General features: G+C 33.5%; 1 protein-coding gene across 2 annotated transcripts in view; it reads right to left on the reverse strand.

Annotated features, from left to right (window-relative positions):
• Window positions 1-16,411, reverse strand: part of LOC145680809 (uncharacterized) — a 708,231-nt gene that overhangs the window by 287,412 nt on the left and 404,408 nt on the right. The window contains exon 3 of one of the 2 annotated variants that reach the window (XM_081751881.1): window positions 7,390-7,512. The exons of the other annotated variant lie outside the window; for it this stretch is intronic. Coding sequence (XP_081608007.1) covers window positions 7,390-7,512 — 123 coding nt within the window. The remainder of the gene's footprint in view (window positions 1-7,389; window positions 7,513-16,411) is intronic. 2 annotated transcript variants of the gene reach the window in all.

Raw genomic sequence — 16,411 nt, forward strand, 5'->3', positions numbered from 1 at the left:
GAGACTCTGATAGGATCTTTAGAGAACGTATATCACAAATGTGAGTACATGCATACTTAAAATTATTCGCAAACATTTCTGTCGTTTACTTTGTTGGCGGAAATATGTAAACACAATTATATTTTGAAACATGTCTTGAAAAAAAAATGTGTTTGTTCGTCGATGATTGTCTTTGTCATTGAATATACGTAAGAGCACGGTAAATCTACGAAATTGAATTGGTTATACATTGCAGTGTCAAAATTCTAAAATATTATTAAATGTGATTGAAAAAAAATAATAATAATACAAAATAAGGTTGAAACTGATAAACTTGATCACAAATTGATTCATACGAATAATTATTACGTAAAGTTAACAAGTATTCGTCATCATATTAATAAAGTTTGAAATTTAGTATAATCTAAAAATCAGGTTACCAGTTAAGAAGAATGAAGAGGTTAAGATACAATTCAACCCTTAGAGGCGTCACTACTATTCTCTTTCAAAATTAAAGTGACGAAATCGGGTTGGCGTCCGATTGGGCCTCAGCTAGTGTGTGATTTGGCAAATACACACACACACTTCTAAATTCACTTTCGGCCTGTGACATTTAATACATATATATTTAAGAACAAGATATCTAGTTTGACGCTTAAAATTTTATATTTTATTAGACATTTATTTTTCATTGACTCAAGAAAACAATAAATTGTAACTGTTTGGATTTTTAATTAAACCGATTCCTTCTTCTTTTCTTCGGGGTGCACCGTATTCATAAAATAAAATAATACATTAGTTTTATGTAAATATAAAATGTGACAAGGTCATCATGTCGTTTGTGAGGAAATGTTATATTATTTTGTGGGTACGATGGACCCAATAATAACCGACACAATTTGGTATCGATGTATAAAGTGTTTGTTCTAATTAGGTAGCGATTACCTATAACAAATTTGGATCATAAAATTGGAATATATAAATTTGGCTTATAAAATTAGCAAATATATATAACATAAATTGGTTGTAAAACGTTACGGAAATTGGATAATCAAAATTATCAACCTTGAATTCATTAACGTCGGTGATATCAAATAAAATTTAATAATTATTCTTTCAAGTTTTGAAATGAATCTATTTTTGGAAATGAAATGAGATAAAAGGTGAATAATAATTGTTTAAAGTAGAATCAAGTAAATCACGGATATGTCATTCTAATTTTTTAAATGATGTTTGTTAAATGTAACAATTAATTCAGGATGTGAAAATTTTCCAATTTCAGTTCTTTTTAATCTTTCTTGTATGAAAAGAGTCTGTTGGTTCTTAATTGAACATTGTATAATTTTCAACCCACTGATTATCATAGTCAGGCTCGTAAGGTTGGCCTCATTTACTTGTTTCGTTGAGGTTATTACTATCTTATTCTTCATTTCTCAACATTGAAAAAAAAATGGAAAATTAAGCATGACACGTTTGTGCTGGAAGCCGATTAGCGTTATCTTACGCATTTGTAATTCTATCAGTTTACTGGAAAATTGTCATTTCACGTCATGGATTATTGTAATGTTAGATTGGTGAATGATACATTCGATTGTGACTTTAATCTCGAATGTGACTATATTGTGATGTTAGATTGGTGAATGATACACTCGATTGTGACTTTAATCTCGAATATGACTATGTACCCGGATTTGATAAGTGCAATTCGCCAGTAAGGCCGCACAATCTTTAGTATTGGCTAGCGTTCCTTAAGAGAATATGTTGTAAACCTACTAATTTTGTAGGTAGGAGCGGGCCAAAAATTATTAATAATTAATAAGTGATTAATGATATTGAGATGCGGGACTGTAGTATCGAATTTCCCCCTCCCCCCAGGGTATTCTTCTTGTCCTTTTCATGTCTTTATTTTCTCGAAATACCTTCTATAGGTCTAGATACTGGCAGTCCAATTGGGGTTGGAACAATTTAACCGATTATGACATAGCTGTAATGCTTGAAGCATTCTGCTGGGAAGGATTTGGATTTAGTGCAAGAGCGATTTATGTAAATCGTCGGGAAATTCAGCGATCCCGCACACTCTAGCTATGAGAAAATAGTAAGCCAGCGCTCATTGATCTTCGGGATCAAATCATTAACCTATATTTTTGTTTAATTAATGGCTTACGACCTGTTTTGTCAACCAATGACACACAGGGTAGCGCTACGTCAGGCTTAATCGCCGTTTAACTCACGCTTGTACATAAGTATTCAAATGTTTGATAGTTTATTAGTTAAGTTACGCAAAGCAAGCTTATGTATGAATAGTTCAATTATTTGATACATAAAGAATAATATATCGAATCATATGTAATAGTAATAAGATTTAAATGTCACGTACTGCATACAGAAATCATTATTAATATCAAACTTCGTAAGCCCTTTTGAATATATTTGCTTTGCATATTTAGTGAATGAATATAGGTTTAATCATGTACCATTTTACGTCTACATGTTAGGTTTTTACGTAATGTTCCACAAAGTTTGCATTCATAGTCTAAAAGCTACTGTGGTTTATTGTATGGAAAAATATAAACATATATATATATATACAAAAATGCACACTACAGTAAATTTTGTTCATATATAATTCATATTATGTGTAACTTAGTCGTAATGATACATAAGATACTACAATTAAGTAGGTTAGTGTTTTTTTTAATAAATCGTTCACGTATTAAGTAATAAATAGTTGAGTTATTTAGGGAATTAGCCTTGATGTACATTCTTCACATTTTTATTTTCATTTACGATAATTAAGACCAAAGACATAAGCAATATGCCTTTTAGGTGAAAGAAAATCTTGTTTATTTTAGTGGCTAATGATTTTTATAAAATGTTTTAATAACTTTTACAAAACATTATAATAATTTTACGAAGTATGCTATAGTAGTTCTAATAATCAATGTCATATTATGTGTTGGTTCATATTTTTGGATCCTTAGATAAAGGTGATGTTTATTAGCAAATATATTGAAGAAACATAAGTAAGTAAATCACTGAAAAAGGTTAGTTAGTGATGTTCGAAATATATCTCAGTTCAATAATTATGCAGATATCATTGAATTAGATATTCTCTTTTTCGTCGAACTTTTACATTTTTACTTCATTATCTTTATTAATTATCGATTTAAAAAAAAGGAAGAAAAAAATGGAAGGTAACGGAGACACACAGATACATTTTCAAACTTTTGGCGCTAATTTTAAAGTAAATTTGTCTAAAAGCAAGAATACTAATTTGAAAAAAAAGGGGGGAGAATAGATAAATAATTTCTTTTCGTCAACATAGTCAACAATCATTTGTTTTAGTGGGAATAAAATAAGTTTGTATTCTAAGTTTGTTTTGGTCATCGGGAAGTACGAGTGGTAATTGTAATGAATGAGAGGTCAATGACTGCAAAAGAATAATAACAGGTAACAAATTATCTGAGGCATAAGGCGAATATATAACGATGCTTGCAAATGGGTTCAAGAAATATTGTGGATATATATATATATGTGCGTACCCCGTTGACAAAGTATGTCTGGGATAGAGATGTTATAAGGCGTTTAATGAAAACAGGCTATGCTCTGATAGCAGTAGCAAGGCTATACTCCGATAGTAGTAGCGACGAAATGATTTTATGAAAATGTTGTTTACCGAGGTTGACGTTGTGCCCTCGATGTAATTAAATGTGGATGCGATAAAAATGTGTTAATAAGAAAAGCGTTAGAGATGATATTTCTTAAATACCCAGAAAATATGAATAGTTATGTAGCCTTAATGGATGCCGTCATATTGTTACAGAATAGTTAAACATTGTTAAGAACGAACTTTTGTTTTAAAAATCCTCTCAAATACTAAACCACATGATAGAACATACGAGAATAAGATCTATTGCGAAATACAACTTTAGGATTGTTGAATTTTGTTCCAACAAATTGATAAGTGAAAGATTTTTTTTTTAAGTTTAATAATTAAGTTGTAATGACAAAGATTATTACATTGATAATATTTTTCATTTTGGATTGTATTGATTTTTTTGAAATGCTTGAAAAGGGTATCCGTACTTTTTGTGAAAAAGAAAGGGAGTTTATCAAAGCTTGTCTATAGCCATTAAGTATTGAAGTTTCTATATTGTAAAGCAATGCACAAATTCGATTCCGTTATTGATTCCATTTTAATTTTCGAATTCCGAATCCGTTTCCGATACGTTTCCAGTTTTTAAAAAAAAAAGTCACGTATAATTTCGTTAGGTCGAAAGAATATTTCTTTTCATATAATCTTAAATCTTTACCCAAATGGGATTCGTATACTTGTTAAATAACGTTTTTGTAATGTTGTAGTGAATATATTTTGTTGGTAGTGAATGTTCATAAAACATAAGCACACGGTGAGAAACCATAGTTCAGAATACCGAGTGAAAATTAACAAAATGATAGAAAATTACATATTTTAATGAGAAGACATTAAAAAACAGAAAACATTTCATAATTATATAAAAGTGACCGAAAAAAAAAGAGTGGCCGAACATACAGGTGTAAAGACCTATTGCTCAAAATAATAGCAAGGCGTATAAAATAGTGCAAATTGGTGTTACTAGTGCTTCGTAAATAATGCTCCACCAACAATGCTCCTACAACAGTGACAACAATAAATAATCCCTCCAAATTATACTGCTAATGTTCCACATTTAGTCCAAGTTGCTCCTATAGTGTTATAGTGGCGTGTTCGTCCCCATAAGGAAACATTGTGTTCACCGTTACCATGAAACAGTAGAACCAAACTGTATACAGGGTGCATCAAAATTAAGGACCACATATAAACACCCCAGGGTCCTTTGTCAATTTTGTTGATACAATATTGCCAATTCTCTGTGGGCGCCATTTGCTATCGACCATCGGAGCAAGAAAAATTAATGCGTATATTTTATTAAATTTATGATTGACTTTTGGTGATAAAACATAGTAGTTGGCAACTATACGCATACTCGTTCAGCATATGACTTCTCTTCGACGCCACAAACTGACTTTTCTTGTGAATGTGTGTGTGTGCAAAGCAGAGATTCTTTGTCTCAAAGATGTTGAAACTTCCGGTTGAACAGCTTCGAGAAAGTTCTAGAAACTGCGAGATCATTTCATACTTCCGGTGATTTTCTAAAGTGAGTGGTGATTGGACAACTTTTCAAGAACTGACCAATCAGAAACTATGTTACGTCCTAAGTGTACTGGACTCACATGCTTTGTGTACTGGAAGGAAGTGCGCCAAGCAATCGGGACGGAAGACTCAACAGGTGCAGACATAACCCGATTCAGCAAAATATTTTTAGTAGTGAGATTTCACATTTAAAGAAGGAATCGAGATTTAGTCAGTATGTATAAGGAAGTTTAACGCGTGTAAATGATTTTTGAAAGCAATGATCACCATATTAATCAAGAAGACTCGAAATCTATGCAACTTGTCTAGCTAGAACTCTGCAGATCCAAAGGAACAACGAAGTTACCACGCCGTTTCTGAGGACAATGTACTGTAAGTAAATGTGAATTAATGTAATAGGAGCAATCGGAAAAGTAATTCTTGCGAGCATTAAATCAAGTCTGCCTAATTCAGGAATTTGTTGACGGAATGAAGAAGTGATTCTAGTTTTGGAATTGTGTTTTATACGCCAGATATCTCGTCTGCCATTAAATAGTGAACCTCGAATTAAAAAAAAAAAGGAGAAAAAGAATTAATAATAAACGTAAGCTTACGAATACTCGGTCACAACCAACTAAACCGCATGCGTATAATTATCTCATGTGAATATTTTCATTTCTATTTTTTTTCTTTACATGTTGTTTAGCTAGATAGGGAATTCCATAAGAAAAAAAAGTTGTCATTTAAAGTACTATTTTGGATGTTATTGTGTATTCGACATCACTGATAAAAATGTTGTTTTAGTGATATTCATGATTAATGCTTCTTGTTCATTCCAGCTCAGGTGTACATTAATATTCAAACTTTCCGTGTAAAAACCAGTGCATGTAAAGTTATTAATTTTGCTTTCTGTTAAATATGAATGGTTGATATCTAAGTCCCAGTGTTTCAATTGTTTGAGTGATATTTCTTTTTTTTTTTGTGGTAGTTTTTAGTTCTGAATAGAGACGCGAGAACAGGTTGCGGAACGTACATGGTTTTAATTACATTTATGTAGTGAACTATCCCTCGCGCCAAACTGCCAGTTAGCTAAGAAAGGTTAAATTAATATTTTCATTTATTAATTTTTTTATATTTGGATAGTTCGGACGCAACCAAACACGTTGTCACCAACTCTTCTGCTTGAGTCGTTCCCAAGCTCAGGCGAAAGTTGGCAAAACATGTATATACTTCCCGGTGGAAGGGATGATTGGGAAAATTTCTAGTTTAAAATTAATGTAGACGAAAGACGTAAATAAGCTTGTACGACCCCCTTTCACCAAGGCGATAGTAAAAGTCACCGAAAACTCTTCATAGGTTTGAGGTAGAGCTCAATATTGCCAATGATTGAGAGTATTGCATAAGTAGTACAAGAAGAATTCCCAATGAAGTCACTTTCTGCAAACTTGATGTTCTCATTCGTCATTAGCAAACTGGCTCATCTGAAATGACTTATCATTCAAGACATTTTTTCCACATCATATAATCATTCATCTTAAATATTGTCTTAAACATCTTGCACGTTTGATTGTTCACAAACTATCGTTATCAACTTGCAATAGTCTGTCTCTGTACTGTTTGCCTCCATATGACATATTCTCATATCAAAATTTGCAAATTCTTTTAACATACATTATTCATTGCATTATATACTAACATCGTATATACCGTCTGCTGCATTCGCTCTGATAAGCAGATTCAACTCATAACATACATTCTTCAATTACATGAATCAGCCTCAAAAAATTAAAAGTTGCTTTGATCTTCACTTTAGTTTACTCACACAACCCAAGTCACAAAATAAATCTAATTTACTTTATTTGTGGCGCAAATGAGTGTCTAATTCCGTGTTATTATGGAAGAGCTAGATATCTGAATTACTGTTCTAAAGGACATAAGTGTCAATTTTCGGTAAATATATACCTTCTTGGATTATGTGTCTATGTACAAGTGCAAATCTGCAGCTAAAGAATCTAAGTATCAACCTTTTTTCACATAATTCACAGCAAGATTCAAACATAGTGCTTGTAAATTAATATAAGGTAAATATGTTTACTTTTTTGTTAATATCGTAAAGTTTACATTCATCACTTAGTTTCTTTTCAAGCGTTTTCAAACCCAACGCAATATTACAAATAAAAACTAATCAAATAGTTAAATTACTCTATAATTCAAAGTTTGATTATGTATATAGTTAAGCAGGTAATGGATAAACCTACCACACATATCCGTCGTTTCATCAGATTCATCGTAGCAGTTGCTTAGATAGTCACATACGTACTCATCACTTATGCATTCCCCAGACTTACATTTAAAATATCCGTCTTTACAGGTGTGGTTTCCTAATGAGAGAAAAACTTTTCTTAAGAATTTCAAACATTATAATTACACACATAATTTCAATGTTATATATACACTGCAGATAAATCAATAGTACTAAAAATCAAAGGCATGTTTAATTATTTTACACATTTGGTTTAAAATATAAACCTAATACAAAATATTTGTGTTTTAGGTATTTAGAAGTGTAATATGTCATGGTATTTATCAAAATTTCTGTAATTAAAATTGTAAATTGTGTTGATATTTTGATAGTTGATTAAGACATTATTGAAGCAAAAAATCACAACTTTTCCTAATATTGTGATAAATGAAAATTTTAACAATGAAAAGATAAAACAATTAATTAATTAATTAATTAATTAAACTGTTTTGAGATTTCACACCGGCAGGTAGAGACGAGGAATTTAAAATATTTGATTATGAAACTGTAGGTACTGTTTTTTTGATGTCCAGAATTCTCTAATGGTACTAATTTTAGAAGATCAGTCATTATGGTATGAACATAGAGAACCTATTTGAAACAGAGACTTCTGTGTAGGGTGTTATAAACCTTAATAACATTTGTCTATTTTGAGGCCCAGTTAAAGCAATGGATTGTATTTCGTAAGTGATGCATTGTTCTATATATTTATATGGATATTATTTATTTATTTATTTTATTTATTTATTTTATTTATTTATTTATTTAACAATCTCCAGATACAGCTCAGAGGCCATTTTACACTGGATATTCAACAACAATAATAACAATGGAAAGGATTTGGGAAGGTATCGGCCAGGGCCTGTTTAGTAGGTACCATCCCGGCATTTGCCTGGTAGGACTGAGGGAAACCCTGGAAAACCTCAGTCAGGATGGTCGGCAGCGGGATTCGAACCCACGACCTCCCGAATGCGAAGCCAAGGCTCTACCACTTGAGCTACTTCGCTATTATTCAAATTCCTGAAGTAATTGTATATCTATTTTCTATATTTTACTTTCTGTTTGTTATTCACTTATCTATGAAACCATGAACTAAGAATTAGAGTGGCTATAAACTACTTATTATCATGATTTGGTTTTCCTCCAGTCATCAGACTAGTACGCTAAAAAGCGAAAACATATATGGAGTAAGCGTGCTATAAATTGAAAATAATACAACTGTTACACAATGTTTCCGAAAACTAAACATAGAGATTCAATATTTATATTATATATGACAGAATTTGAATACATATGATGCAAATATAAGATTTGCTTCTACATTTTCTGCATAAGAAACGCAAGGAAACTGCACAATTTTTCTAACCATAAATGAGTAAGATTAGTTAGTATAGTGTAGCATGTGGTCTTTGCTATATATTTCAAACTAAATTACTCGAATTTAGGGAATTGCATTCCAAACCATCTGTAAATCGTCTTCAAAATCAATTATTCTGGCAGAAGGAAGAGGAAAAGGCTTTTTAAATTGTAGGGCATGTAGCTATGGAGGTATGGATGTGTGAGAGTGTCTATCTATAGGATACAAGTGTTACAATTATTCCATAAATTACAATTTTCAAATTACCAAAGAAGTTCGTAAATTGAAAAGAATACTATAAAATATTTATTCTAGACAGTCGCACATAAAGATACGAAATTAGGTTGTTAATCTTTGGAAAATTTTTACTCACATACTCACTTTGGTAATCCCTCAAGCAAGTGAGTCAAATTCAATATACACACACAGTGTAAATTAAAAGTGAATGAAAAAATGAAATGAAATCTTTGAGTTTTACGTCCCACGGTTATGCCGGTTAGGCAAAAGGAGACGGTGTAAAAGTGAATGGGATTTTACATTTTGGAAAAGACAAAGACTAGGAACAATAGACTGGAAAGTTCAAAGTTGAAATAACAAACTGCGATTTTTAAAATGAATTCTACTATATCTATATAAACATAGTAAAAGTATCGAGAAATCCCATTTGAAGAAGCTGAGATATGACGTCATCAATATGGTTGCCAGCAGATCTCGTGTCTCAAATTTCAAATTATTATAAGTAAAGGAAATTTTAAGATAAAAATTTGTTTTTGTGTCATTTATGATAGACCAGATTGGAAACTGTTTTCTGGAATGAAGTGTTTCTATTTGTTGCTGGTATTTTTTTAATATGGCGCCATGAATGGAAAATGGAGTATTCTCAATTCTGATTTTTTATTTAAGGACACATATCTTAGTAACAGCTACGAATATCAAAACGCAGCTTATGACAATAATTTTTGGGTAATTCAAGAGCTTTATAGTGAGGTATGTATTATTGATGTATCTTTAAAACAAACGTAGCTAATACATTTTACATAATGGAAGGTCTAATACGCAATTCTCCGTGACAGTAATTGTGATGCCATCAGGCTCAATGATTTTAAAAATTACGAGGAACGTGCAGCAATTTTCTGAATACATTCTCTATTTTAAGTTGTGGCACGATTTTATGGTTACTAGCTTTGTTATCGTAAAAATGAAAGTTTAATTATACTAGCAATATGGTATTGGAAGCGTCTGTTTTTCGGTAGGCACTATAACATAAACACGCATACATCTCTAATAAACTATACAACTCTGACATTCAGTTTACTCTCAATTACAAATGTCGATAGATAATACTTTAATAATAATTAGTATTTATTCCAAAAATAAAAATATAAAGTGCTCACATTGCGGATAAAATTAACATCTTCATTTAAGCTCTGAAGTTTTAAGAAAAGACTTCTGTGCTTCATTCAATTCGGCGACGGTGATAAGGTGATTCAGCAGTCTGATTTTCATTTGATTTTTCATATTCGGAAGAAGAAATTTTAGCTAAGTCTTCCTCTTCTATCACATCACGATTACTGAATCTATAGCTATTACAGAAGTTCGTACATAAGTTGTTGTCGCGGGTTTGTGCATCTGAAGTAGCAATCTTCTTACGCAACAATTACATGATATCAAATTCAAGAGATTATCAAACGTTGCCTTTTACTAAGAAGGAACAGGTTATAGACAGTTTCCTTCTTTCTTCTAACTCCGTTTCACACCTCTCCACTCAGGGAATGGGCCCTGAACGAATGTTTCCTTGTGGTTGGAGGAAGGTGAGCAAGATTGAAATCCGTATTAATTGATCGACATTTTATTTGCATTAAATATCTCTTCTTATCTAATGTGTCCTTATAATTTCTAGGTACATTGAAGATGAAAATTCTTTTCCTGCAAAAGCAGTTGAATTATTTTACGCAATCGGACCGTTAAACCTCCTCTGTTCTTTGTAATTAAATAATTTGAAGTTCTTGAAGTGTTTTATTTTCCCTAACCTGTAAGGTGCACAAGTCGTAACACAGCCACTGATCGCATTAAGGAACAGAATATATTGATAAACTGATGCTTCATGCATGAGTTTGGAGTTAAAGATTTTTAGGAGGATTAAATTTGATCCAGGCATTTAATTTAAAAAATGTTACCAGGAGTCCTGCGCAACAACTATCGAAGAGCCTCTGCTATTTCGTTATTTCTTCTGCTGCTTTTATAATTAATACACATGCGTCACCAGTAGCCTTATAAACAGCCACACTAGCTTCATGCAAGTATGTGGTGAGCACGTTTGTAATATTATATTGTTATTAACATTTTAAAGAAGCATTCCAGGTACCATAGCTCATTTGTTTAATTTTTCGACTACTATATCTCGACTTGTCCCTTTGGGTAAACGATGAATGTGTGCCACGCATTTTGTTGAGAACTCTATATACCCATCAGACACCACTGCTGAATTACTGCTCTATCGTATTTTCCAATAACGAAGAGAAGAAAACTTTTAAAAATATCGTCAAATGTATCTTTTCCTGCTCAAGATAATTGTGAAGCAGGCATCAACCAAAAAATTAAGTAGATAGGATTTGTCGATAGCTCAATATCAGGCTATAATTTTCCAGCTCTTTTATGAGTAGGGATGCGCACGAGACAAGATTTGTGGCTGTCTCGTATCGAAAATGTTCTGTAAAAGTGATGTCTCGACTCGAAAAATGTATATTTCTCTATTGGAAGAGCCGTGTCTCAACTCGAATTTTGTCAGGAAAATCCTGTCTCGACTCGTCTCGTGCGCATCCCTATTTACGAGCGCTGATTTATTTCTTTTCCTCAATGTATGTTCACGAAATAAAACAGGGGGAAGTGTAGATGACTCATATCATAGATTAATCGCTTCTGACAATGAAAATTAGGCAATAAAATAGTTGGTTTGAGTTAATCATTTTTAATATTTCTCCAATACATAAACAATTTTGCACAAGCAAGTGATAGTGCAACGTGAAAAGGGTTTCCCTCCATTAAAGTAAGAGATTTTTTGCCTTCTTCTAAGGCATTGTCATAGTTTACTTTTTCACTTGCTATGACCCAGTAGAGATACAAGGAATACAGAACTACCTAATGGTACTAATTTAAAGAGATCAGTCAGCATGAAATGAACATGGAGAAACCACTGAAAACAGAGACTACTGTGCCGATGGGTTATTTCCATTGATTGGACTTGCCTATTTTTAGGACCAGTTAAAGGAATGGGTTTTATTTCGTAGCTGCTGCATTCTCTTGTATACACAATGGGTGTTTCACATACTTATATGGATATAAAGGTAACCACAAAAGTTCTGTCGCTTTTTCACCCACCACCTTCCAACATCAATATGTCACCTAAGACGTAGGGTATACCTGTAAGATCAAAAATAGTATCCATCAGCATCGACGACCTTCTGCCAACGTTCTGTAAGGCCACGGAGTCCATCACTGTAGAACTTAGTGAGCCGTCAAGCGAAGAAGGTAACAAGTGCATTTTGCATCTCTACTAGGGATATGAATAGGCGTCCTCTAAGGTGATTGTCGAAGGAATGCAACAGGTGATAATCAGACTGTGCAATCTCCGGCGAGCATGGCGGATACAATAATGTTTCCCATCCAAGGCATAAAATTATATCCTGGTCATCCTGGCTACGTGGGACGTAGCTTTAACAGGAAGATCCCTTTGCGATTTGCAAGTGCTGGCTCCGGAGTTTTGAGTTTTTCTTGAACACGGCTCAACTGCTGACACTACACAGTTGCATTGATGCTCAGACCAGCTGTTAGCAGTTCCTGATGCACGATGCCGCGAGTATTCTAACAAACACACAGGAGGACCTTCTTCTGGTGCGGTCCTCGTTTCCGCTGTTTTGGAACCGGTTCATGGGATGCTAACAAATGATGACGGCTCCGTGGAACTTCCTACGGGACCCATTTCTCATCACATGTCAACACCCTCTCCAGAAATGGCTCATTCCCTCAGATGAGACAGCAAAGATACACAGGTGTCTGCTCGCCTGGAATCCAACATATAGAAAACATCGACCAAACTTGTAGTGCTTCGTAAGTTGATGAAAGTGCTTCCGAATGGTTTCTCCACTCACACTGAATTGTAGTCCTAGTTTCTCACATGTCTGGCCACTGTTCGCCTCAATTGCTGCCTGAAGATCTTTACTTTATACATGTGTTGGTCTTCATGCACGTAGTGCGCCTCCGGGTGTTTCGTCACCGTCCTCAAACTTGTTAAACCACCGTTGCACTGTCCGTGTAGTGACGACACCCTCACCCGAAGCCTGACATGAAATGAAATCTTTCAGTTTTAAGTCCCACGGTTATGCCGGTTAGGCTAAAGAATACGATGATGATGAGAAATGAATGAAATGGTGGAATGAAGAAAGTGAGAGGAAACGAGAGAACCCCGAGAAAACCCACGTGCACGGTGTTTGTCCACCACAAAGTCCACATGGCGCGAGCGGTGATCGAGCCAGGGACCGCAAGCACCGGAGGTGAACTCTCTAGCGTTCACCTGGATATACCCACACTAACAACTGAGCTCCGTCCTATCTCCATTCGCATTCAGTTCACGGCGTGGGGGCCAATGGAACACAGAACTCTATAAAAAGCGACAGAACTTTCTTGGATACCTCTAAATTATTCTAATTACTGATGTAATTGTTTGTTCATTTTCTACATTTTACTTTTTGCTTTCTATTTACTTACCTATGAAACCATGAACTAAGAATTTGAAGGATTATAAGCTTCCTGTTATCATGATTTGGCTTCCCTCATCTCACCAGACTAGTAGGGTAAATGTCATATATATGCGATTAAAAACGATACAATTGTTAGATAACGTTTACCAACACTAAACATAGAGATTCAAAATTTATGTTATTTATGACAGAATTTGAATACGTATAATGCAGAGACAGGATTTACTTCTACACTGTCTGCATGGCAAATTCAAGGAAATGGCACGATTTTTCTAACCATAAATGTATACGGTTAGTAGGTGTAATATTATGTATAGTCTTTTATATACATTCCAATTAAAATACTCGAATTTAGGGAATTACTTCCAAACCATCTGGGAATCATTTTTAAAATTAATATGATTCTTGCAGAACAAAAATAAGGCATTTCTAATGTGTAGGGCATATAGGAACGGAGTTATGGATGTGAGAGTAGTTATTTATAGGGTACAAATGTTGCAATTATTGACATAAAATTACAATCCTCAAATTACCAAAGATGTTCCTATATGAAAAAGATTACCATAAGACAATGTTTCTAGATCGTTGCATATAAAAGTATGGAATTTGGTTGGTAAAAATATGGAAGGTTTGTGACTCAAATGCTACGTAAACGACTTAGGGAATTCCGTAAGGATTGAGTCTAATTCGATATATGCACTGTGTACTCTAAAAGTAAAAAGATTTTCACATTAAAGGAAGTTTACTGGCTCAAAGGCTTAAGGGCAATGTGAGAATTGGATCTATATTTTCTTGACTCCGGAAAATTCATAAGGTGATGCAATTACCACCAGGCTCATGTCGCTTCTACCCGGAAAACTTCTCGAGGTACATATTTATAAAAATAAATTTAAACAATAAAAGAGATGGGTGATTCTGCGAGCTGCTGCCAAGACATGTTTGAGCAAGGAATAAATCCTGACTAACTATAAAAGCAAACATAAACAAACCATTGGTTGAAAAAATCATCTTTAAGATTGATGTCCATATATATAGAAAAGAACTAATGAATATAAACGCCCACTAATTATATACATTCTTAACTGTCAGGATGTGAAGATATATCATATAAAGAAAATTATAATTAGTGGGCGTTATTAGTTTCCATGTATGTAGAAAAATCCTCTTAAGTCTGTGTGAATGAAGGAAGATCGTATCCTAATTCTTTCCAGGTGAACTCCTCAGCAAACTACAATATATTTTGGATGATGTTTCATATGTAATACCTTAGGTTGAGATCTCTAACTCTTTATTTATCTTACTTTCATATAAGACTTCATAAAATCAAAATGATATCACACAAATAATTTGGAGAAACGTGTGCTGTGAGCAATTATAAAATACTTCCGATGGGAAACCTCTAGTCTAAACGTCATGATAAAGACATTCTACAACATTTTGATTCTACTATGCTATATATTTGATTATTATGTAATAAAAATATAAGTTTTCTTGTAGAAGACAATTATAATCTCAAGCAATGGAAACTCTGACACCGGGTAATATTCAGTACAAGTGGCTTAGATATGGAACCCAACTGGTGGCGGAAACACAGTAGGGGAACGTGGGGCATAATGGGGAAGCTAAGATATTTGCTTGTATAAATTGGTAACCAATATCTCAATTACAATATTTTTTTTTTACGGTAGACACGTTGAACATTTATTGTAATATTTCAATCGGCAAATCCTTTCAATAATATTATTTTGAACCTTTTTGCTTAGCTTATTCCAAAAATGGCTCTTATCCCCATTATGCCCCCTACGTGGGGCATAATGGAACATTGAATTTCAGTCAACCCCATTATGCCCCTACCCCATACTGCCCCGTACACTATTACATCTATAATATCCAGCTCTAATATAGACTTATCATTATAAAACAACAATATATGATTACTATTATACAACACAACTGGAATGTTGTGAAATATTTATTAGACTAAATAGTCAAATATAACAAAAGATGGGTACTCTTTTTTGTTTAAAAAAAATGCTCATAATTACTTCAAAACGTATAAGATACATTCTGAATTAGGCATTATTAAGAAAAATAAAAAATGTGATCATTGGGAATTGTACTACAAAATTTATGCAGATTACATCGAACTATTGTCAGTTAAATCTTAATATTTCCTGACATCAAATCAACATAAACAAATTTTGAAATTGAGCATGAAAAACTTAAACAAAACTGCGAATTCGAATCTTATATATAAATTTATACGAGGAAATCAAAAATAGACAAGTTTACAGTACAACTATTAAGTCTGAAGTAGATGTGAAACATTGGTAGAACCATGCTTTTTCTAACAGAATTTACAATAGTATTCAATTTCATCGTCATCGCTAACAACCCCGGCACACGAATTGTGGGCCCACTGATGGCATCTCGTGCATGAAATCCAGCCCTCATTAGATTTGGTCCAAAGGTTGCCACAATGAAGACAAGCTGCGTCATCTTCTTCTTCATCGGACGAGCTTGATGACTCTTTAACTAGTTTCCTTTTTCGACCATTCTTTGGTACGCCTTTGTTTGAGATTGGTTGCGCTATAGTACGTTTTTTTTCTATACACCTTTGATTGTTTGGAATTTTCTTGAGTTAATTGAAATTGCTTTTTGTACGGAGATGCAGTTAACATGGCTGCTTTACACCTTTTACGGTTTGTACGTTTTGTCCCTTGCTTAATGTTTGGAATAGCTATTATGTTTCGAGGCGAAGCAGAAGAAAAACTTGATGTTGATGGAGTTTGCTCTTTGTAAGGGCATCCGGGAATTTCTGCGTCAATCGAAGATTCAGATGTATTCGACTGTACGCTTTGTGA

Source organism: Thermobia domestica, chromosome 3, assembly GCF_964235325.1.
Source record: "Thermobia domestica chromosome 3, izTheDome1.hap1.1, whole genome shotgun sequence".
Taxonomy (NCBI): Eukaryota; Metazoa; Arthropoda; class Insecta; order Zygentoma; family Lepismatidae; genus Thermobia; species Thermobia domestica.